We start from the raw sequence: 25068 nt of genomic DNA on the forward strand, positions 1-25068 counted from the left end.
TCCTAATACTTTACTATTTCATACTAAACTATACGATGCATTTCTACTTTCTCCGACTGTCAGTGTGTGTGTGTGTGTGTGTGTGTGTGTGTGTGTGTGTGTGTGTGTTTACTTCTCCAAGAATTGCAGAGTGTAATGTAAACCTGTTGTTTCTCTTCACAGCTACTATGGGTTATCGGTCTGGTTCTCCGACGTCATTAGACACTTGCAGGCAGATGAATATGCACTAAGAGTGAAATACTTTTATGGAGAAAATATTTCAAACTACAATTTCAACTTTACTCTGGAAAATCAAATCCATAAAAGTGGAGAGTTCATCAATGACAAGTATTAATCTTTTCCTTGGTGTTATTTTCTTGCAAGTTAGAAGTATGGGAAACCAATGCCACCAAACCAGCAATATATATTAGAATGATGGGAAATGTGTATTTCTGATGTCAAACATTAGATAAATATATACAATTTTCTGGTGAAGGCTCTAAAATGAATGACAATGACAAGACTACCTGATCCTAAGGGCACACGGTTGTATTATGGATCAGTGTTGTCAATAATATAGTGCCGTAGCCTGCTATGGGCCCATACTCTACCCCTGTGTGCCTCCAATATTACACATAAGGTTTCAAATGTGGGAAAAAAAATCTAAAAAACGATAGTGCATGTAGCATTACATTTGTCCCAACTCTGGGACCTGCACCTATTTCTAGAACGGGGCCCCTAAAGCCCATTCTACCTTTCTCAGTTTCTGCTGTCTCCCGGGCCACTTCGTAATTTCCGACCATGTAATCAGGAAAACAGCATAGCTCGCTGAGCTATGCAGTTTCTGTAACTCCCATAGAAGAGAATGGCAGCTACGGAAGCAGTGTAGCACATGAGCTACGCTGTTTCCATAACTGCCATTAACTTCTATTTCCGACCATGTAATCAGAAAGTGACCCGGGAGGCAACGGGATCCGAGAAAGGTAGAACGGGGATAAGGGGTCCCCATTCCAGAGATATGTGCGGGTCCCAGAGGACATTCCTGTGGATATGTCATAACAAAGACTGCTAGCAGATTCCATGGTGACAGATGGCTGAATTATTTTCCAACCTATTCACATAAAGGGAGCCATTGTCCCTAGATGTCAGCATACTCTAGTACTGGGACGTTTTCTGCCTGCTCTATACACTACAGACAAGTAGCATATTCAGCATTAAAGGGGTTTTTCCAACCCAGACATTTATGGCATATACACACATGGTTGCCAACAGTCCTGAATTTGCCAGGACTGTTCCAAATTTACAGAGACAGTCCCGGCAATTTACTGTCCTGGACGTGTCCCAGCAACTGCCATATTCAATTGTATCTGTGTCCTCAGGATGCAGATACAATTGAATACTATGGCAGAGCAGGAAACTATCATTGCCGACGCTCTGGCCGGGGATTCCGCTCATAGAAGTAGCCCCTGACATCCCTGTCCACATATGGACAGTAGTCAGGGGCTCCTCCTGGAGTGTGGGGAGTATGGCGCTATCTACAGGGGTGTGGCCCTATTTACAAGGGTGTGGTGGCGCAATCTACAAGGGGGGTGCAGCGCTATCTACAAGGGGGTGTGTAGCACAATCTACAAGAGGGTGTGTGTGGTACTATTTACAGGGGGATGTGTGGCAATATCTACAGGGGGGACTGAGGCATTATCTACAGGGGTGTGTGGCACTATCTATAAAGAGCACTGTGGCATGATCTACAGAGGACACTGTGGCATGATCTACAGAGGACACTGTGGCACTATCTGTAAGGGGGCCGTGTGGCATTATCTACAGGAACAAGTGTGTGGCACTATCTACTGGGGGCTGTTTGGAACACCTTCTACAAGGGACACTGAGTGTGACACTATCTACGCTGGTTTTTACGTTACCAGTAGTGGTCAGCACATATCACCTAGCCCTAGTGATAAAGTGAGACACCTAACTGTAAACAACCAGATAACCAGAGAGAGATACTGGCCACCATAGTAGTTGTATGTAATTTTTGTTTGTTTATTAGTATGCATAAATTCTGGGAAGAAAGCTACGCCCCGTTAGACACACCCATCTGATAAGTCACACCCCATAAGACACACCCACCAAAGAAGCCACACCCTGTGTCACTGGAAAAAATATTCAAATGTTGGTAACTATGTAGACTGGATATGCCATAAATGTCTAATAGCTCTTGGACCCGCTTCTATATTGAGTACAGAGTCATCTGACCCCCGTTTTACCTGTTGAGGCGGCCTCTGCTCAGCTGTTTCCATAACTTCCATAGAACCGAATGGAGAGGACCACGTGCAAGCGCAGCCACCTCTCCACTTAATCCCCTCCTGGAATCAGCAGGCAGCGGCCACCTCACCAGGCAAAACGAGGGTTGGGTGACCCCCATTCTCAATATAGGTGCAGGTCCCAGTGCTGGGACCCACATCTATCAGACATTTATGTCATATCCTGTGGATTTGGGATTAACCCTTTAAGAATGAGGAACCCTGGATTTTCTTTTGTGTCTAAGGCCCCATGCACACGACTGTAGAATTCGCCCGTAATAGCGGACCATAATTACTATCCACAATTACAGACCCATTCATTTCTATTGACCACGGACAACTTCCCGTATATTTACGGGATGGTGTCGGGACCGTAGAAAGCCTCTGAAAAAGATAGGACATGTCCTATCTTCTCCTTTTTACAGACTGTGTTCCCAAACTTTGTATGGGAGGGAGCACGGGCCAAAATGCGGGTGACTGTCCGCGGCCGCCCGTGCCCAGAATCACGGACCGTGATTACGAGAGCAGCTGTGTGCATGAGGCCCTATATACCCGGGGTAGGCTATCAATATTAGATTTGTGGGTCCGCTACAAATGTAACAGCGCATGCAAGTGTGAACAGAGAGAAAAACCATGTAAACAATAAAGAGGCTGTGGCGCTCGTCCCTTCAAACAGCTGATCGGTGGGGATACCAACAGTCAGAACCCCATGGATCTAATATTATAGGCCTAACCTGAGGGTAGGCCATCAATTTTAATAGCCCAGATAACCCCTTTAAAGCCACATAAAATGTTGTATTTTACAGGTTCACTTCAATGAAGTTTAAAGCTGTTGTATTTCAAGATTCGCTGTTTGAGAGATGTTATTTTGAAGACGTGACGTCGCTGAACACCTACTTAGAAACTGCACTTTTGTACATTCACATTTTGTAAACACAGGTGAGGGTACTGTCAGCGTACTTTATTTAAATTGCACCAACATATCCCACAGTGCTATGCAGAATGTATGAGAAGAAACATGAGTACCCACAATGTCATGGGGAGATCATGCAATCTCCATGCAGATTATTCCTTGATCGGATTTAAATCCTGGACCCCATTGCTGCAAAGAAGTAGGCATTGTAGTCAATTGTGCTGACCCAGCAGGAATATATTTATATACAATGGATAATATAGATAATATTATTACTCTACTATATATGTATCATTGGCACTATCACATTAAGGCAAGCCCTGCATGGAGTTTTTATATCCTTTGGATGCTGTTTGCATTGGTTTCCTTCAGACACTTTCATCTCCTCCTACTATATAGTTATATGATTGCCATGCTATTGTAGATTGACTTGTTGTAAGTAGTAACGTTAGGGTATGTGCACACACACTAATTACGTCCGTAATTGACGGACGTATTTCGGCCGCAAGTCCCGGACCGAACACAGTGCAGGGAGCCGGGCTCCTAGCATCATAGTTATGTACGATGCTAGGAGTCCCTGCCTCTCTGCAGGACAACTGTCCCGTACTGTAATCATGTTTTCAGTACGGGACAGCAGTTCCACGGAGTAGCAGGGACTCCTAGCATCGTACCTAAGTATGATGCTAGGAGCCCGGCTCCCTGCACTGTGGTCGGTCCGGTACTTGAGGCCGAAATACGTCGTAATTAGTGTGTGTGCACATACCCTTAGGGTTTCCTATATGACAACTCACTGGGGCTGTGGGCTGGAATTAGACCAGCGTAGTACCTACATTGAGTTTTCCTACTCTTTGGATGGTTCGCTCCAACACTGCAAAGGTTATTTGTTTCTTATGAAATTGTCTTTAATTGGTGTAATTGTGCCTAAGGCCCTATTCACACCGCATTACGGTCTATGTTTTAACGTATACGTCTGGAAAATCTCCTAAATGGAGGCTGTGAAGGATTCCATACAGTAATCAATACAATAGGGTTAAATCAAATGTAATTATAAATTAATTTTCTTTAGTCTTAAAGGTATGTTCAGATGTCATGGATGTGTTGCAGATTCTGCAAAGAAAATCTGTGACAATTTACAATACAGTACAGTACATGGGGATAGGGTTTTTAAAACAACATCAGCATGCAGCAGAAATAAACTGCACAGAAATCCGGGGATGCTGCAGATTTTCAAATTTCTTTGCGAAAGTGAAGGAAGAAACACTGCCACATCTGAACACAGCGTAATATTTTCAAAATGTTCTACAGATTTCATAATACAGTATATGCTATACCTTATAATCCTAAAATGATGGCTGTCTGTATCCATCTCTGAGGCCTGCGGCTATGTGAAGGGAAGCATGAGATTTTGACCTCTTGACTGAGGGATGATAGGGTGTGGTCCTAGTAAGGGCAGATTCAGACGAACGTTGCGTTTCTGCGCGCGCAAAAAACGCAGCGTTTTGCGCGCGCAAAAACCACTTGACAGCTGCGTGTGTCATCCGTGTATGATGCGCGGCTGCGTGATTTCCGCGCAGCCGCCATCATAGAGAAGAGGCTAGTCGACGCCCGTCACTGTCCAAGGTGATGAAAGAGCTAACTGATCGGCAGTAACTCTTTCAGCACCCTCGACAGTGAAAGCCGAACACAATATCGAGAAACCTTTTAAAAAAGAAAAGTTCGTACTTACTGAGAACTTCCCTCCCGGCCGTTGCCTTGGTGACGCGTCCTTGGTGACGCGCCTCTCTTGACATCGGGCCCCACCTCCCTGGATGATGCGGCAGTTCATGTGACCGCTGCAGCCTGTGCTTGGCCTGTGATTGGCTGGAGCTGTCACTTGGACTGAATTGTCATCCCGGGAGGTCAGACTGGAGGAAGAAGCCGGGAGTTATCGGTAAGTCAGAACTTCGTTTTTTTTTTACAGGTTCATGTATATTGGGATCGGAAGTCACTGTCCATGGTGCTGAAACAGTTTAACTCTTTCAGCACCCTGGACAGTGACTATCTACTGACGTCGCGTACCGGAATTTTTTTTGCCGGGTTCGGCCAAAACAAGTTCGGCCGAACCCGGTGAAGTTCGGTTCGGTTGTCCGGGTTCGCTCATCTCAAAGACACCCCGTTTGGATGTTTTGAAACAGAAAAGCACGTGGTGCTTTTCTGTTTACATTCATCCTTTTGACAGCTGGTGCGCTGTTTCAGTCGGTTCGCACGGAAGTGCTTCCGTGCGACCTGCGTGGTTTTCACGCACCCATTGACTTCAATGGGTGCGTTATGCGTGAAATACGCAGAGATATTGAACCTGTCGCGTTTTGTACGCAGCGAACAAACGCTGCGCAAAAATCACGCACTGTTTGAACTGCCCCATTGACTTCTATAGGGCTGTGCGTGGCGCGCGAAAAAAACGCGGCCTGCACGCACGAAAATCACGCTTGTGTGAATCCCCCCTAACCCTTCTAAAAAAAAACCCTACTTGGGCCAATCACTCAATCCCATCCCTATACTCCTATTTCCCCAAATAAGGACAGACTCGTGATTGGATAAAGTTGGCCACAGCAGCCATTTTATTGACAAACAATAACAACAAATAAAATATATATATTACATCAAATAAATATTCAACATTATCAACATTAATAACAAACATTCAGAGAAAAAAGATCATTGGAGCTAAGAAGAAGGTCTGCTGAGCCAATCTCCCCATTAGTGCAGTATTTTACCCCCAGCCGATTTCCCCACAAGCTCAGGGGCAGCGTATCCAGCTGCAGATGGCCAATGATTCACCCTTGCTCCCCGGGACACCACCCAGCAGGAGCCCAAAAAATTGTCAGTGCCTCCATATTGCACAATTTGTGAAAGACCATACGATGAGTCCCTCCCCCACAAATTTAACACCAACTCCAAGAACCTCCAACCTGCCACAACGAGCATAATCTGAACACCTTCAAGTATGCAAGCTACCCTACACCATTGCACGCTCAATACCCTCCTGAGTGCCCAAAAGTCAAAGCCCACCACGTTCAAGTGCACGCCGTCTGCCAACCAGAACTGGCCTTGACCGTCTTCAAATTCATAGTGGTGCATAAAAACACTACCGTGCCGAACAACAAACGCTGAGACCGCCCTGTTGACCTTCACCCTAGCACGATTAAGACTAGCCACCGAGCGAGCCAACCACCACATTTTGCAAGGCACAATTTCCAACCAAACTGTCACCACATTAGGATACAGGGCCCACAACTGTAGCAGGTCGTAACGAATGTCTCTAATAAGCTCCCTAAAACGCCGAACCCCCAGATCATTACCCCCCACATGCAACACCAATACCTCCGGCACCCTATCAATAACCTCCAAACGATGAAACTCCGACAGGACGCGATTCCATGTCATACCCCTCCGACCCAATGCCCGCAGCACCGCCACATCCCTGCAGAAACCCAGCCGTCTGCCATCTGGTCGAACATTTGCACGAAGGGCCCTCCAGTGGACATTAGAATATCCCAGGATCCACACCAGAGGAGGAGAGCCACGAACAAAAATGGACAAAGGACAGAACATAAACAAGAGGAAGGGGGTGGGAAAGAAATAAGCCCAAAATGAAAACAAGATGTACAAACAGCTTAAATGTTCCACAAACATCCCACACAAAAAAAAAACAAGCAATGCAACCATAACCACCCCCATGATACTAAGGTGGGGGTGAACGTAGGACATATAACACCTAGATTCCCATCTACCAATACGCCGCACTACCGCAAGACTAAGACTCCAGCCAGCAGTTTCCGTAGCAGCGCCAATTTGAAACAAGTGGGTTGAAAAAACTGACCCATCAAGCCCGAGTTTCTGCAAACATTTGCGAAAAACCCATGTAAACTGGTAACGAGAGAAAAAGGACCCATCCGCATGACGCAACAATTGACCAGACGCCAACTGGCACCCAACACAATACCGGCGGGCACAAGCCACAGGGTACATCAATGCCCCAGGAGAAACACCATACACGACACGCCTGCCCCAACCCAGCTGATCCGTTTTCGAACGTCGAATCCAAAATTCCACCCTGTCTCCCAGCACCACCACGTCCTCAGAGAGCAGACCCCCAGGTCTCTTACCACTTACTCACTAATCCGCAACGCACCAAAGATCGCCAATGAGAAAGCCAACTAAAACAATAAAACCTCGTACTGGGATCACAGTGCAAATCACATGCAATACTACCCCCAGCCGCTCAAACAAATCAAAAGACACAGGCCGACGACTGTCAGAAGACCTACCCCTCCGGCACCCCCTCAGGGCCTGGCCAGCCAGAAAATCCTTTGTAATATCCCGAAGCCCGCCCGATTTAAAACCAAGAGCCAGGGCTGCCACAAAGCAATTAGCCTTCGAAATTGACCAGCCCGCAACTGACACATGACCCAGAAAACCCAACAGGGCCACCACACGATCAGCATCCGAACACACATCATCCAAAACAGACAGCCAGTCAACCCACTCGCGCCAAGCCAAGTCATAAGAACGCCAAGTCCCAGGCGCCAAGGACGAGCGAATCAAAACATCTGCTCTTCATAGACCAAGTCCCAGAACTGTGGAGGGCAATCGATTACCACCGCGTCCGGGGCCAAGCAATGGAAACGATCCCACTGCAACCGAGAAAGAGAATCGGCCATAGAATTTTTAACTCCTGGAACGTGAACAGCCACAACTCATGCATTCAAGGACAGGCAGAGAAGCACGAGGCGTCGCAATAATCGTAAAACAGGGGGGGAGGGCGCCAACACATTATTAATCGCCAACACCACCCCCATGTTATCATAATGAAAACGAACCTTCTTGTCTCTGAACCATTTCCCCCAAATCGTCACCCCCACTATGATAGGGAACAGTTCCAGGAGAGCAAGATTCCTGACAAGACCCTCTCCAAACCACTCCTGAGGCAGCAGGATGCGCACCATTGTCCCTGACAGTACGCACCGAATCCCATGCTCCCAGACGCATCCGTGAACAACCTCCAATCAAAAACTGTCCACCACTTGGGCCATGATGAGCGACCAACCATTGTACCACCCCAAAAACTCCTCCCAAACTCCCAAATCTTTTCTATGATCCATCGTCAAACGCACAAAATGATGAGGAGACCGAACGCCCGCCGTAGCCGCAGCCAGGCGCCGACAAAAAACTCTACCCATGGCCATGATGTGGCAGGCAGACTCTAAGTCCCTCAAACAAACTTTCCGCACACCTTTTACCTGAGACAGCACTTCCCGCAGATCCGACAGCTTGTCCACCGGCAACCTACACTCCATCCGATTGGAATCAATCATGTTTCCCAAAAACACCAACTCAAACGCCGGACCTTGCATTTTTTCCGGAGCTAAAGGGACCTCAAAACGCCACATTACCCATTTCACAGTAGCCAGCAGTAGGGAACAGAGGAGCTCGCAGGGCCAACACAGAGAAAATCATCCAAGCAGTGGATAAGAGACACAACACTAGCCGTGTCGCTTACTACCCACTCAAGGAATGAGCTAAAAGCCTCGAAATAGGCGCAAGAGATCAAGCAGCCCAATGGGAGACACCTATCAGCAAAATAAGACCCATTCCAGAAACACCCCAACAGAAGAACACTGTGCGGGTGCACAAGGAGGAGACGAAATGCCGACTCGATATCCGTATTGGCCATGGGGGCCATGAAAACGAACCCAGTCCACCGCCACATCAAACGAGGTATAAACCACCGAACACAACTCAGTCAATACCATCGTTAACCGATAAGCCCCTTGGGTGAGAGAGATGGTAAATGAGCCAAAACTTATTTGGCTCCTTCTTGGGGACCACACCCAGAGGAGAAACCACAAAATATACAAAAGGTGAACGGAAAGGACCCGGCATTCTACCCAGGGAAACCTCTTTCTCGTGCTAGCCACGCCCCCTCCCTTGGAGAGTACTGGCCGAACCGCGCCGGACCCATAACCCGTAACCAGAGCCCTATATCCTTCTGATCCCATCTGATGCTGGGATGGACCGCTTTCCGCTGTCTGAACTGCTCCTCATATCCGAGACAAGTCAAACCCCGTAAACCCTGTGTGCTTCCCCTATGGCATCCAAATAGCAGAAAAGGGCCGAACGATTTTCCAGCGCCTTCTCGCCAACAACACTTGCCAGAATGGCAAACGCTTGCAACCAGTTCTGGAAGGTCTGCAAAATCAACCTGTACCTCCGCTTTTCCTCTTCCTCCTTGCTCTCCAACCGCTTGCTCTTAACTAGATTGAACTGCTCAAGAGGGAGAAGGGAGAAAATTTCCACATGCTCATCCTTCCAAATCTTGTCACGCACCTCCTGTTTCAGATGGGCCCCCAACGGGCCCTCGAAATACACATAGACTTCGCCTTTCGCTTTATCTTCCAAACTAACCCTATCCACCACCCCATCCTTATCAGTCTGTAACGACACCGCCACGATGACCCCCCAGTCGCTGCCCCACCACTCACAGACAGGACAACAAAACTGGGAGTGCCAACCCACGCAGGGACCAGAGATGTACCTCTTGACGTCCCTCCCTCATCATAGCGGGCCAAAAACTCACGCACACTACCCAACAACTCACGCAACTCCCCATCCCCCATCGACCCAACACCCTCATTACCCGATACATGCGCTCCATCCGACCTGGGACCAACTCCCAACCCCTGGGACCTAAAAATGTTTGAAATAGAACATGAAAAAGGCAAAGACTCACCGGGCTGTGTGAGCGCTGTGACCCCGCCAACTGGAAGAACCGGGACATCGGACATCCGCACTGCCCACAGGAGGGACATCGCGAGCAAGATCATGGGAGCTGTTAACCTTCACCCGTAGCCTGGGGCAACGACATCACACCGACTGGGCCAGTGGGGCACCGCCCACAGCCAACACTCTGCGCCACTACCGAACGTAGTGTCCTCAGCCCGACCGGCCCGTCATAATGGTTTCTGGTGGGACGCCCGACCGGGACATCACAAGAACGACCCACCGCAAAGCCAGGAATCCGTGGACTAGAGCCAGGGTGCGACCACCGAGGCAGGGGGAACGACCCGCCCAGCTCCATAGAGTCCCAACCCTGGGCCAGACCCTGGGTTTAGCATCAGGGCTAAGACAGGTGGGCGGGACCTGTGAGATTGCCGTGGCCCGCTATATGGGGGGTCCACGACTGCAGGGCCATCAATTAAACTGGCCAGTTGCTCAAGCAGCCAGTCCATGCCCCGCTCACAAGCGAGAGACCGAAGTCTCTCGAACACCACTCCAACGTCCGCCATTACCGAAACAGAAGGGCATGGAGAAGAGTCACAGCAAACTTCCCCTCCGCGTGCTTCTTCCTCTAATGGCGCCGGCACTGCCTTCATGCCACTATATTCTAAAGGCTCTGCCCCCTAACTCTCCCCTCCTTTCACCCCGGTCACGTGGCCGCCTCCTATGTCCTACGGTCTGGATCCGACTCTTCTGTATAAGTAAAACAGAACTCTGACTCCTATAAAGAATTTAGGCGTATTTAGATTAAATAAAGTCTTTTAGTACACCTTCCTGCCTAAATGCCCTTTTACACTGGCAGCGATCAAGAACAGGGCAGCGATCAGCTGATGAACGAGCAAAAGCTTGCATCTTTTATGCAGCCAGAAACATGGTCGCTTGTTGGCAGCACATACATTTGCATATGCTGCCAACTAAATGGCAATGTATGGTGCGAAAGTTTGTATTAACAATCGCTCTTCCTCATACTTGGAATCATTTCCCCATTTAATTTGAGCAAACGAGCGCCAATCAACATGCTTTATTGTTAATCACTGCTCGTTTAAAGGGGAAAATATCTGCCTGTATAAAAGGACCATTAGACCACTTTCATTAACCTCTTGACCAAACAAAACAGTAATAATTGGTGATAGCAAGGGTTACCAATCATCTGTAAATTCCTAGAAAACATATATAATCAGGGGGGAAAGGGTTTTTTGCTGCATTAACATGCTTGGAAAACCCCTAGTAGGCATACTCACACACTATAGCCAAATAATCTATATTTTTGGAGTGTGGGAGGAAACTGGAATATCTCGGAAATCATTAATACAAGCCCAAGAGTACATACAAACTACATGCAGATTCTACAAGGCAATATTTCATATCACAGAGTTACTCAGCTGCCCACCGTTTATTTTTTAAAAAATTGTAATCCTTATAAAAAAAATCTATAATTTAAATGTATTCCATTAAAAATCTTTATTACTGCAGTAATATTTGTCTAATGGACCACATGAGGACAGTGACATCTGGTGCGCAACAGAAGAGCCACAGTTGTACTTTACTTAACACAGTGATGATGTTTTAGATTGTTTTAGTATTTAAGTATTATAGAAGTTAATAGGTATACTGTGTAAGTAAATAAGTATAGCAGGCTATTTAAAGGGGTTGTCGGAAACATCCAAACGTTTCCAGCAATCTCATTTACCTCTATTGAGATGGGTAGCACATGTTTGTCCCGCTCTCTAGCTGAAAATGGGGATTTTCGTGGAGGCCTTAGAGGTCAGATCCCCACCTTACTTTTCTAACCTGTTGCTGTTAAACAGTGAATTTTGAATATTATGGGAACATGCACTTCATTTTCCATTTGTCAATTTCACATAATCTGCATCTGTTTCTACAGACCTTGAAAAATACAAGTTCACTGATAGCGAATTGATAAACTGCACATTTCACGATCCAAAAGTGGGATGTCAGATCACATTTGATGACGATTACAGTGCCTACTGGATCTACTTTGTGAATTTTTTGGGAACACTTGCCGTCCTTCCAGGCAACATTGTCTCAGCTCTTTTGATGGACAAAATTGGCAGACTAACAATGTTGGGTATGTTATATTTTATATTAAGTTCATTCTGCTATAATTATATCATTATGTACATCATTGCAGATTACTATTGACTAAATACCACAGGGTTAAATAACCTGTTCCTAGATGTAATAACCCATTCCTATATGTAATAACCTGTTGCTAGATTTAGATGTACTAAACGGGGTCTGTCAACAATTCTGACCACCTTAAACTGTGAACATCGCTACATCTGCTCTTGATTGACGTTTATAGCCGTCTACGGCATTATATCACATCTTATCCAATAGAGACATCTTTCCAGAGCAGAGGGGAGTACACAGGCCTTGGTTCCATAGAAAACCCAATGTCCTACCTGTCACATAAGAAGGCACAAGTACTAAACAAGGGCAGTGCAGTGTTAGGGTATGTGCACACGAACTCTATTCAGGCGTAATGGAGGCGTCTTACGCCTAGAATTACGCCTGAAAAGACGGCTCCAATACGTCGGCAAACATCTGCCCATTGCTTGCAATGGGTCTTACGATGTTCTGTGCAGATGAGCTGTCATTTTATGTGTCGCTGTCAAAAGACGGCGCGTAAAATTACGGCTCGTCAAAAGAAGTGCAGGACACTTTTTGAGACGTTTTTGGAGCCGTTTTCTCATTGACTCCAATGAAAACTAGTTCTAATTACGTCCGTAAAAGACGCCGCGAAAAACGCGTGCACTTGTAAAAACGTCTGAAATTCAAGAGCTGTTTTCTCCTGAAAACAGCTCCTTAATTTCAGACGTATTTGGCGTGGTCGTGTGAACATACCCTTACTTTAGACAAGCTATAAAAATGCAATACAGTATGCAGTAACTGCACAATACCATTAGGTGGGGCCCTGGTACAGATTTTGTAACATCACTGAAACTACATTACCATGAAAGCTTGCCATAAAATTATGGAATGTCTCATTGTCCATAAGTGTCAGTGAGACATCTTATTAAAAAATGGCACGTCTAAGGGTATGTTCACACGCCCTATTTACGGACGTAATTCAGGCGTTTTACGCCTCGAATTACGCCTGAAAAGACGGCTCCAATACTTCGGCAAACATCTGCCCATTGCTTGCAATGGGTCTTACGATGTTCTGTGCAGACGAGCTGTCATTTTACGCGTCGCTGTCAAAAGACGGCGCGTAAAATGACGGCTCGTCAAAAGAAGTGCAGGACACTTCTTGGGACGTTTTTGGAGCCGTTTTCTCATAGACTCTATTGAAAACAGCTCCAAAAATGGCCGTAAAAAACGCAGCAAAATACGCGAGTTGCTCAAAAAACGTCTGAAAATCAGGGGCTGTTTTCTCTTGAAAATAGCTCCGTATTTTTAGACGTTTTTGGCTCTGCGTGTGAACATACCCTAAGGGTATGTTCACACAACCTATTTTCGGCCGTTTTTCGTTTTACGCCTCGAATTACGTCCAATTGACTCCAATGAAAACTAGTTCTAATTACGTCCATAAAAGACGCCGCGAAAAACGCGTGCACTTGTAAAAACTGTAAAAAATGACGGGGCTGTTTTCTCCTGAAAACAGCCCCGTAATTTCAGCCGTAACGGCATGTTCAGGCGCTTGAACGCCGCGTCTATTACGGACGTAATTGGCACTGCATTTCATTGGAGTCCATGAATAACGGCTCCAATTACGCCCCAAGAAGTCACTTCTTTGACGCGGGCGTCTATTTACGCACCGTCATTTGACAGCGGCGCGTAAATATACGCCTCGTGTGAACAGACAAACGTCAGCCCATTGCTTTCAATGGGCAGATGTTTGTCAACGCTTTCAAGCCGCATTTTTCGGACGTAATTCGGGGCAAAAACGCCCGAATTACGTCCGTAATTAGTGTGTGTGAACATACCCTTAGGGTATGTGCACACGATAACTGCAATTACGTCTGAAATTACGGAGCTGTTTTCAGGAGAAAACAGCTCCTGAATTTCAGACGTAATTGCATGTACTCGTGTTTTGAGGGGCGTATTTTACGGACGTAATTTCGAGCTGTTCTTCATTGGAGTCAATGAAAAACCGCTCCAATTACGTCCCAAGAAGTGTCCTGCACTTCTTTTGACGAGGCTGTAATTTTACGCGCCGTCTTTTGACAGCGACGCGTAAAATGACAGGTCGTCGGCACAGTACATCGTAAAGCCCATTGAAAGTAATGGGCAGATGTTTGCCGACGTATTTGGAGCCGTTTTTTTCAGACGTAATTCGAGGCGTAAAACGCCTCCATTACGTCTGAAAATAGATCGTGTGAACCCAGCCTAAGACTTATTACAACATTTGTTTCAATAAAATTTTTACTTAAAGTGTTGTCCCATAAATAAATATTGCATTTCCCTGTTAGATCATTCCAAACATACACTTCTCATTTGGAATCACTTAAAAAATTATCTTTTCTCCGGAAATTGCTGTTAGATACTTGTTATGGTGCCCCCTGGTGTTCTTTTGATTCCCTCTCAGAATGTTCACCTAATGTGTTGAGTGCTGGTGAGAAGAAGCTACTTCTAGCACACCGATTCCAATTGGATGCTCTGCGCAGTAGCAGTGATCACTCATCAAAGAGGACCTATCACTTGCTGGGAAACCTCATGGAGTAATAGACCAGAATATAAAACCTTTCTCAAACATAAATAATTTGGAATAGGAAAACAATTCCTCTATAATATAGTGATGAAAGATCTGTCCCTTTAACCCATTTATGCACCTTGAGGAAACTGTACGTCATGGTGCAGGGGGAGAAGTAAGGTGCGGGCCCAAGAAGTGTCCTGCACTTCTTTTTCACGGCCGTTTTTTTACACGTAAAAAAACGCACCGAAAAACGCTCCGTCGGAACAGAACGCCGTTTTCCCATTGAAATCAATGGGCAGATGTTTAGAGGCGTTCTGCTTCTGATTTTTCGGCCGTCTTTCGGGCGTTTACGGCCAGAAAAACGGCCGTGTGAACATAACAGTCAGTATCAGAGATACCTGCGATCCTGGCCGTTTAACTGCTTAGATGCTGTGGTCAATAGCAACCACAGCATCTAAGCTGTTAGAAAGAGGTGAGCGGCCGCCTCCAATGGACAAACATCACCCCCCTCAGCGATGTCATAGTGGGGTTATGATAGTCATGAAATCATGGGGGCCTAATGATCGCTGGTTCAAGTCTCCTCGGGGGGTCAAATAATTTTTTTTTTAAATAGTTACATAAAGTTTTTAGTAGTGTACAAAAAAGATTTTTTTTTTTTTTAGAAAAGTGATCATGAAGTTGTATGTACCAAAGAAAACTACAGGTCACGCCACAAAAAAATAACCCTCACAGCGCTCAATCAACAGAAAAATATAAAAAAGTTATGGCTCTCAGAATGTGGCGACACAAATACATATTTCTTTTTAACAAATAGTTTTTTCTTTGTAAAAGTAGTAAAAGATAAAAAAAAACTATATAAATTTGGTATAAAAATTAAACCCAAAACACAATGGAGAAATCTGTTTTTTCAAATCCACTCCAGTTTCCCAGTACATTATGTCTTAAAGGAGCTATCCGTATTGTTAAAATACAGGACTATCCTCAGGATAGACCAGGGGTCTCAAACTCGGCCGGGTAAGTGGGCCACATATAGAAAAAATGTGAAGTTGATGGGCCGCATCACTTTCAAATTTGATACATTACAAAATTATTGTTAATTAATTAGTTATTTGAACTACTATAACAATATGTTGCTATAAGGGTATGTTCACACGTACACGTTCGATACGCCTGAAATTACGGAGCTGTTTTCAGGAGAAAACAGCTCCTGAATTTCAGACGTAATGGCATGTGCAGGCGTTTTTCGCAGCGTCCATTACGGACGTAATTGGAGCTGTTTTTTTATGGAGTCAATGGAAAACGGCACCAATTACGTGACAGGCACGTCTTTGACGCGGGCGTCTTTTGACAGTGGCGCGTAAAAAAAATGACCGTCGGCACAGTACATCGTAAAAGCCATTCAAATTAATGGGCAGATGTTTGCCGGCGCTTTGGAGCCGTATTTTCGGACGTAATTCGTTGTTAAAACGCCCGAATTACGTCCGTAAATAGGGTGTGTGAACCCAGCCTTATACTACATTACTATAACAATGCTACGTTACTATAATACTACATTACTATAATAATAGCGCTAGGTTTAAACTTACCGGAAATTTGCGAGATTTCTCCACATGCTTATTTCAACAATCCACTTTTACAGTTTAAGTGTCGCTAAATGCAGTCCGGTGGCTCAGTTTGCAGCGTTTGGCAGACACACAAATGTCAAAATTAGGCAGGCCCTCTGTAGATAATGCCACAGCGCCCTCTGTAGATAATCCCACAGCGCCCTCTGTAGATAATGCCACAGCGGACTCTGTAGATAATGCCACAGCGTCCTCTGTAGATAATGCCACAGAGCCCTCTGTAGATAATGCCACAGCGCCCTCTGTAGATAATGCCACAGTGCCCTCTGTAGATAATGCCACAGTGCCCTCTGTAGATAATGCCACACACACCCCTTATAGATAGTGCCACAGACACCCCCAGTAGATAGCTCCATTGGGGCTCCCTCTAGGAGTGGAATCCCCAGCCAGTGCTCCTGACATCACTGTTCATATATGGACAGAGATGTCAGGGGCAACCCCAGAGCTGGAGTCTACTAGCGCTACTACTGGCACTCCAGCTGTTCTTCTGACATCACTGTCCAGTTCTGGGGAATCCATATGTGGACAGCGATGTCAGGGGAATCCAGAGTCCCGGTGCAGAGCCTATGCCAGTGCTCTGCCCGAGATTATGCTCTGGGGAAGACTCTGACAAAACTGTCCATATATGGACAGCGATGTCAGGGAATGCCACAAAGTCCTGGAGCAGAACCTATACTAGCGTTCTGCCCGGGACTCAGGCTCTGCGGAAGCCCCAGACATCGCGTGTCCATTCATAGACAGCGATGTCAAGGGATTCCACAGAGTTCCGGAGCAGAGCCTATTCTAGCAAACAATAGAAACTGGGGAGGGAACCTCCGGCTCACCTTGCACACTCCAGTGTGTTGTGGATAGCGCTCGGATCCTCGTGTTGGCACACGGCAGGCTAGCAAGGAAGGAAGAAATAGGATCCAGCGCTGGGTGAAATTAAAATGGATTTTCTGTCTCAAGTTTAATGGATTGGATTAAAAAGAAGTCCAGTTATATATGGTCCTGGGTGTGTGGAAAGTGGAGGTAATTGTCCTCGGGGCCTACGCGTTTCGGACGACAGCCAAGTTTAAGGACGCGGCAGTCGTCCGAAACGCGTAGGCCCCGAGGACAATTACCTCCACTTTCCACACACCCAGGACCATATACAACTGGACTTCTTTTTAATCCAATCCATTAAACTTGGAACAGAAAATCCATTTTAATTTCACCCAGCGCTGGATCCTATTTCTTCCTTCCTTCCTATTCTAGCACTCTGCCCGAGACTCGTGCTTTAGACCCCTGGGATAGACCATCAATATTAGATCGGTGAGGGCCCAACTGTCAGCACCCCTGCCGATCAGCAGTTTGAAGGGGCTGCGGGGCTCGTATGAGGACCACAAACTCTTCATTGTTTACATGGTTTTTCTTTCTTTTCGTACATGCCCACGTCGTTACATTTGTAGTGGCCATGCAAGGTATTGCACCACTGTCCCATTCAAGTGTCAATCTGACAGCTCTAATACATTGCATTACGTAGGTAGTGCAATGTATTAGTATAGCGATCAGTGATGCAGGCCTTCAAGTCCCCTAGTGGGACTAAAAAAAAAAGTTAAACATTTTAAAAAATATATATAAAATTAAACAATAAAAGTTTCATGTTAAAAATAGAAACATTGCCTTTTTCATCATAATAAGACTCTTATTATTGGGGAAAAAAAAAAACTATACATAAGTCTGTAACGACTCGAACTATAGAATTATTACGTAATTTATCCCACACGGTGAATGTCATAAGCAAGAAATATTAAACAGTGCCAAAATTGCTGTTTTTATGTCACATCTCCTCCCAAAAAACTAAGAAAAAAATGATCAAAATGCCACTTTTACCACAAAATAGTACCAATAAAAAGTTCAGCCGTCATGCAAAAAACAAGCCCTTTCACAGCTTAGTTGACGCAAAAATAAAAAACGATTGGCTCTTAGAATATGGCAACACAGAAAATAAGTTTTTTTTAAAAAACAAGGAATTTATTCTGCAAAAGCAGCAATACATAAAAAAAATATATAAATTTGGTATTTCCGTAATCGTTTTGACAGTTAACATGTAATTTATGTCGCATGGTGAATATCGAAAAAAAAAACAATAAGAAACAATTCGAGCTGTTTTTGGTAATTTTCTCATCTGAAAAAATGAATTTTAAACAGTGATCAAAAAGTCGCACGTGTCCCAAAATGGTACCAATAAAATATACAGATCGCCCGAGAAAAAAACAAGCCGTCACACAGCTCCATCGACTGAAAAATAAAAACGTTATGGCTCTAGTAATGCGCAGGGGGAAAAACATTCCAATGTACTGGCCAATGGGAAACATTTCTTCCTGTAGTAAAATATTAAAAAGCTATATTAATTTGGTATCGCATTAAAAGCACTGACTGGCCAAATTAAGTTAACTTGCCATTTATACTGTACGGTTAACACTGTTAAAAATGTAATAAAAAACAATGCCAGAATCACTGTTTTTGGTCACCTTGACCCCCAAAAAATTTAATAAAAAGTGATCAAAAAGTCGCATGTCCCCAAAAATGGTACCAAATGAAACTACAGCTCGCACTCATACTGCTACATAAATGTAAAAACGAAAAAAAGTTATGGCTCTAGTAAGCCGGGGATGAAAAATCATCCTGATGTGCATACCAGAGGGAAACATTCCTTCAGTTTCAAGAAGTAGTTATCAAGACCCTAATATTTGGGAACTAGGAAGTGAAGGGCCCAAGCACATCTAGTGGAAGCGAGGGCGCCGGTATTATACCAGCGCAACACTTACCCAGCAAAATTTTCCAAACTACAAATGTGGAGCCCTGTCGTGTGTCCAAACAGCAGTTTATGAACACGTATGGGGTATCTCCGGACTCAGTAGAAATTACTTTACAAGTGTAGGGGGGCTTTTCTCCTTTATTCCTTGTGTAAATGTAAAAAATAAAAATTACATCTTAGAAAAAATAAAAATTTTCATTTTCATTGCCAAATTCTAATAACATCTATAAAACACCTGTGGGGTCAAAATGCTCACTACACCCCTAGAGGTATTCCTTGGGAGTGAAGTTTCCAAAATGGTGTCATTGTTTTGTTTTGGCACCACAAGACCTCGTCAAAACTATAGTAATGCCTAAAATATAATCTAATAAAAAGAAGGCCCCAAAATCCACAAGGTTTTCTTTCATTTATAAGGCCTGTATTTCAGTCAAGTAGCACACTACGGCCACATATGGGATATTTCTAAAAACTTCAGAAGCTGTGTAATAAATATTGAGTTGTGGTTCTCTGTTAACACTTGCTGTGTTACAGAAAAAACACAGTAAAAATGAAACATCTTTACATATTTAAATTTCACCTTCACTTTGCTTTCATTCCTGTGAAACGCCTAAAGGGTTAAGAGACTTCCAAAATTCCCAGTTTCTAAAATGAGGTGATTACTAGGGGGGTTCAGACATATAGACCCCTCAAAGACACCTTAGCCTGGGTTCCCACGTAGCATAAATGCTGAGGAATTTCCGCAACGGAATTCTGTGCGGAAAATCCGCAGCATTTACAGTAGCAGCAAAGTGGATGAGATTTAGTAAATCTTATACCCACGCTGCGGAAAAAAAAAAGCAGTGTAAACGTTAATAAATTGACCTGCGGTGCAGAATTTAATTCTGTAGCATGTCTATTTATGCTGCGTTTTTGTTGATTTTCTGTTGCGGGTTTTCCCCCATTGAATTCAATGAGGATGCAAAACCTGCAACAGAAAGCCAAGTGTTGCGATTTTTGCGGCTCTCCTTCTTCCTGCAGTCCAGCCTCTGGGATGACGTTTCATCGCATGTGACCGCTGCAGTTAATCACAGGCTAACACCAAAGGGAATGTGCCCCAATAGTATAAGGCGGGATTCACACGACCGGGTCCCGCCGGGAGCCCGAGTGTCGGCCGGTAAAATCGGCCATTTTGCCCGGCCGGTTTGCATAAAGTTTTGCATCCGTGCCGGGTCGGGCAGATCTGGACAGTGACATCAGCGGCAACTCCTGAAGGGGAATCCCCATGTGTTCGGGGATTCCGCTTCAGGAGTTTCCCCTGATGTCACTGCCCAGATATGGACAGAGACATCAAGCGCTCTGTCCAGGAGCGGAATCCCCGAAAACACGGGGATTCCGCTCCTTCAAGGAGCTAAAGTGCGGCTAGCACATAGCCAAGCGGGGAGATACCTCCCTGCTCTGCTATAGTGGCGTCGCTACAGTAATAGCAGCCGCAGCAGCAGCAGGTGTCGCCGGGCCAGGGCGCTTTTAAAACAAGCAGGGGAAGGGAGCCAGCGCAGCGCTCCCTTCCACCTGCTGTACACCCCGGCCCTGCCACACAGTGTACAGCCATTCGTCCGAATGGCATCAACTCCTCCTCCTCACATGCACTCTGCGCTGTGAGGAGGAGGAGATAGCTCGCAAGCGCCGGAAAACCCGGCCATCACTTGGGACACATTCCGGTGATGGCCGGGTATTACCCGGCCCCATAGACTTCTATGGGAGCCGGGCGGCCGGGTACCCGGCCGAAAATAGAGCATGTCCTATTTTTTTACGGCCGGTTTTCCCGGCCGTCAAAAAATCGGTCGTGTGAATAGCCCCATTAGGGGTCTATTATTACTAATGCAGCCGGGTGCCAGCCAATTTATGAACGGCCGGCACCCGGCCGGGAAAACCTGTCGTGTGAATGAGGCCTAACTGGACAAAAACCAAAGTCATAACTTAAACAACAATGCGAACGTTCAGTATTAAATGACCCAAACATTTTCAAATAAAATAGTTTTTTATTGAGACATGATAAAAAAATACAAATAGTTGCATCAAAGTAAAATTTAAAATTTAAGAGAGTCCTCACAGTAGAGAAATACTGAGTGGGCTACTGGCCATAACATCTATACCATAGAATAGTACATTGTAGATCAGGGGTCTCAAACTCGGCCGGGTAAGTGGGCCGCATATAGAAAAAATGGGAAGTTGACGGGCTGCATTACTTTCAAATTTCAATTTCAACAATCCAGTTTTCCAGTTTAAGTGTCGCTAAATGCAGTCCGGCAGCTCAGTTAGCAGCGTTTGGCAGACACACATGTCAAGATTGGGCAGCCCCTTTTTAGATCGTGCCGCAGTGCCCTCCGTGGATGCTGCCGCAGTGCCCTCCGTGGATGCTGCCGCAGTGCCCTCCGTGGATGCTGCCGCAGTGCCCTCCGTGGATGCTGCCGCAGTGCCCTCCGTGGATGCTGCCGCAGTGCCCTCCGTGGATGCTGCCGCAGTGCCCTCTGTAGATAATGCAACACACCCCTAGATGCCACAGTGTCCTCTGTACATACGGCCACAGTGCCCTCTGTAGATGCTGCCACAGTGCCCTCTGTAGATGCTGCCACAGTGCCCTCTGTAGATGCTGCCACAGTGCCCTCTGTAGATGCTGCCACAGTGCCCTCTGTAGATGCTGCCACAGTGCCCTCGAAGATGCTGCCACAGTGCCCTCGAAGATGCTGCCACAGTGCCCTCATAGATGCTGCCACAGTGCCCTCATAGATGCTGCCACAGTGCCCTCTGCAGATGCTGCCACAGTGCCCTCCGCAGATGCTGCCACAGTGATGTCAGGGGCTTGCCCAGAGCTGGAGTCCCAGAGCAGAGCCACTTCTAGCAATCTGCCTGGGATTCCAGCTCTGCTCCTGACATCACTGTCCATATATGGACATGGATGTCAGGGGTAACCCCAGAGCTGGAGTCCCGGGCAGAGCACTAGTAGTCTCTTCCTGGGACTCCAGCTGTGCTCCTGACATCACTGGGATTCCTGCTCTGGGAAAGCCCGACATCATTGTCGATGCATGGACAACGATGTCAGAGGCTTCCCCAGAGTCCCAGAGCAGAGACTATACTAGCGCTCTGCCGGGGACTCCGGCTCTGGGGAAGCCCCAGACATCGCTGTTCATATGTGGACAGCGATGTCAGGGAATTCCAAAGTCCCGGAGTAGAGCCTGTACTAGCACTCTGCCCGGGACTCCGCTCTGGGGAAGACCCTGACACACTGTCCATATATGGACAGCGATGTTAGAGAATTCCACAGAGTCCCGGAGCAGAGCCGATACTAGCGCTCTGCACGGGACTCCGGCTCTGGGGAAGCCCCAGACATCGCTGTTCATATGTGGACAGCGATGTCAGGGAATTCCAGAGTCCCGGAGCAGAGCCTGTACTAGCGCTCTGCCCGGGACTCCGCTCTGGGGAAGTCCCTGACACACTGTCCATATATGGACAGCGATGTCAGGGAATTCCACAGAGTCCCGGAGCAGAGCCTATACTAGAGCTCTGCCTGGGACTCCGCTCCGGGGAAGACCCTGACACACTGTCCATATATGGACAGCGATGTCAGGGAATTCCACAGAGTCCCGGCGAAGAGCCTGTACTAGCGCTCTGCACGGAAATCTGGCTCTGGGGAAGCCCCAGACATTGTGGAATTCCCTGACATCGGTGTCGATGTTTGGACACACGGAGTCCCGGGGCAGAGCCTATACTAGCGCTCTGCACGGGACTCCGCTCTGGGGAAGCCCCAAACATCGCTGTTCTTATGTGGACAGCGATGTCAGGGAATTACAGAGTCTCGGAGCAGAGCTAATACTAGCGACTCTGTGTCCCGCGTGCTTGAGACCCCTGTTGTAGATAATCAGCAATGGTAAGTCAAAAAACAAGTTTAGAACTAATGAAATTGACCATCATAGTAGATAGACAGTAATGGCAAGGTAGCCAGAAAATGAAAAACAGTTAACAACCATGCAGATACACAATGGAGTAAAGAGTAGCGATGTGCCAGGAGCCCACTTACACCCAACGTGTTTCGCCACCAGGCTTCGTCAGGGGGAAAGATCTTTGGGAACCCGGCCTAAGAACTGAACTGGTCCCTAAAAAATATAGGTTTCCAGGCACTAGGAACCCCTTCCACCCAAGTACATCTCTGCAAAAAATAAGGGATTTTATTGTCCTATTGTATTCTATTGACCGGCAGGTCGGTGAAACAGGCAAATTGATTTGTTTACCCATAAACCTGACCAAACCTGAACACAAGGCTCCACTTTAACATGCAGATGCGGTATAGAATCAGCCCCTCCCCTTAACAGTTCATTACTCGCAGAGAAGAAGACAATCACTCTAAATTTTTTGTGTTTATAACAAATCTGTAGCAGCAATATCTTTGAATTGTTTGTTTAACATTTACCAATTGTGTGATTTAATAGAAATGTAATATTTGTCGGACAAACCTTTTAAGAAGTTGCAAAGAGTAAATAAGACTTCGACACAGAAGGAGCATTAAATGTTGTGTTGTATTTTCATTTAGGAGGATCTATGGTGCTCTCTGGCATTAGCTGTTTCTTCCTCTGGTTCGGAACCAGTGAGTCAATGATGGTGGGAATGTTGTGTGTTTACAATGGTCTTACCATTTCTGCCTGGAATTCTCTTGATGTGGTGACCGTGGAACTGTACCCGACAGACAAGAGGTAAAGACACGAGAAAGACAAGCTCACACTTTCAGCTCTAATCTCATTATTGACCCTTTCATGACCAGGGGTGTATCTGAGGGCTCTTAGCTTGAGCCTAGGAGGATTTGCACCGACCACTGGAGCTGTGCTGCTTTCCTATTTTGATTTATATATATATATATATATATATATATATATATATATATATATATATATATATATATATATATATATAAAAAAATGTCAGCCGCACAGTCAAGAGGTAGTAGTAGGGTGCAAGCCCGCCAGGGACTCGACCAAAGTCACCCAAATGTATAGATCCAACAATCAGGCAGCACTCCAGAGATGTAGCAAAAATGTGAAGGTGCTTTAATAATACATGAGTCAGGTGCATATATATATATATATATATATATATATATATATGTATATATATATATATATATATATATATATATATATGTATATATATATACATGCAGACAAAAAAATGGCGACAGAACACTGCGAACACTAATGTAACCCAAACCGCTAAATATAAATAAATATGCATTACATGCTAAATCTACTTACAAAAGGGAGGTTCTTAGAGCACATTTTGATCAAAAAGTGTTTGCCCACCTGCCACGACAAGGCGACCTCTGTAAGGTGGGGATCTACTCTGCACATACACCCAGAACTGGGACTAAGCCTACATATATATCTGGGGATGGTAGGAACCAGCATTAAACTAATTAAAATCAACCAGGGCATTAAGATCACCCAGGCAATATATTATGTATATAGATATATATACTGTTACAGCCAGGGCTGAACCTAGCCCCTCGGCTGCCTGAGGCGAACTATAAAAAGGCGCCCCCCCCCCCCCCCAATCTATCAGAGTTTTCTCATTACTGGCTTTACACAACAAACACGCTAGATATATTAAAAAAAATGTAAATAGGAAAACATTTGTTGTTTAGTTGTAAAGTGCTGTTTAATGTATAGAAAAGATTTAAAGAACTCTTTTTACTATATTACTTTAGTATCATAGATCAGCAACGCAGCATTAACACTGAAAATGGTTTAACATCTTCTATGCCCCCTTTTTATTACCTAATTGACTTATGATTTTTAACCGAGTTCAGTGGCACGGCGTGGACGGCATGATGCAGTGACGTCATCGTGGCGGGCAGTTGACGTCATCAGCGTGCTCCCTATCTCTTGTAGGCCTCAGGCCTAAACCAGGCTGTGGCCTACAAGATCAAACGGCGGAGCAGGGGTTTCTAATGTGGCAAATTATTATTTTTT

General features: G+C 45.6%; 1 protein-coding gene across 1 annotated transcript in view; it reads left to right on the plus strand.

Annotated features, from left to right (window-relative positions):
• The window catches only part of SV2C (synaptic vesicle glycoprotein 2C), a 263022-nt gene that overhangs the window by 222829 nt on the left and 15125 nt on the right, over positions 1 to 25068 (plus strand). The window contains 5 exon segments of the mRNA XM_075838491.1: positions 163 to 327; positions 3086 to 3174; positions 3177 to 3218; positions 11894 to 12097; positions 23637 to 23796. Of these exon segments, the coding sequence (XP_075694606.1) occupies positions 163 to 327; positions 3086 to 3174; positions 3177 to 3218; positions 11894 to 12097; positions 23637 to 23796 (660 nt within the window).

Source organism: Rhinoderma darwinii, chromosome 1 (genome assembly GCF_050947455.1).
Source record: "Rhinoderma darwinii isolate aRhiDar2 chromosome 1, aRhiDar2.hap1, whole genome shotgun sequence".
Lineage (NCBI taxonomy): Eukaryota > Metazoa > Chordata > Amphibia > Anura > Rhinodermatidae > Rhinoderma > Rhinoderma darwinii.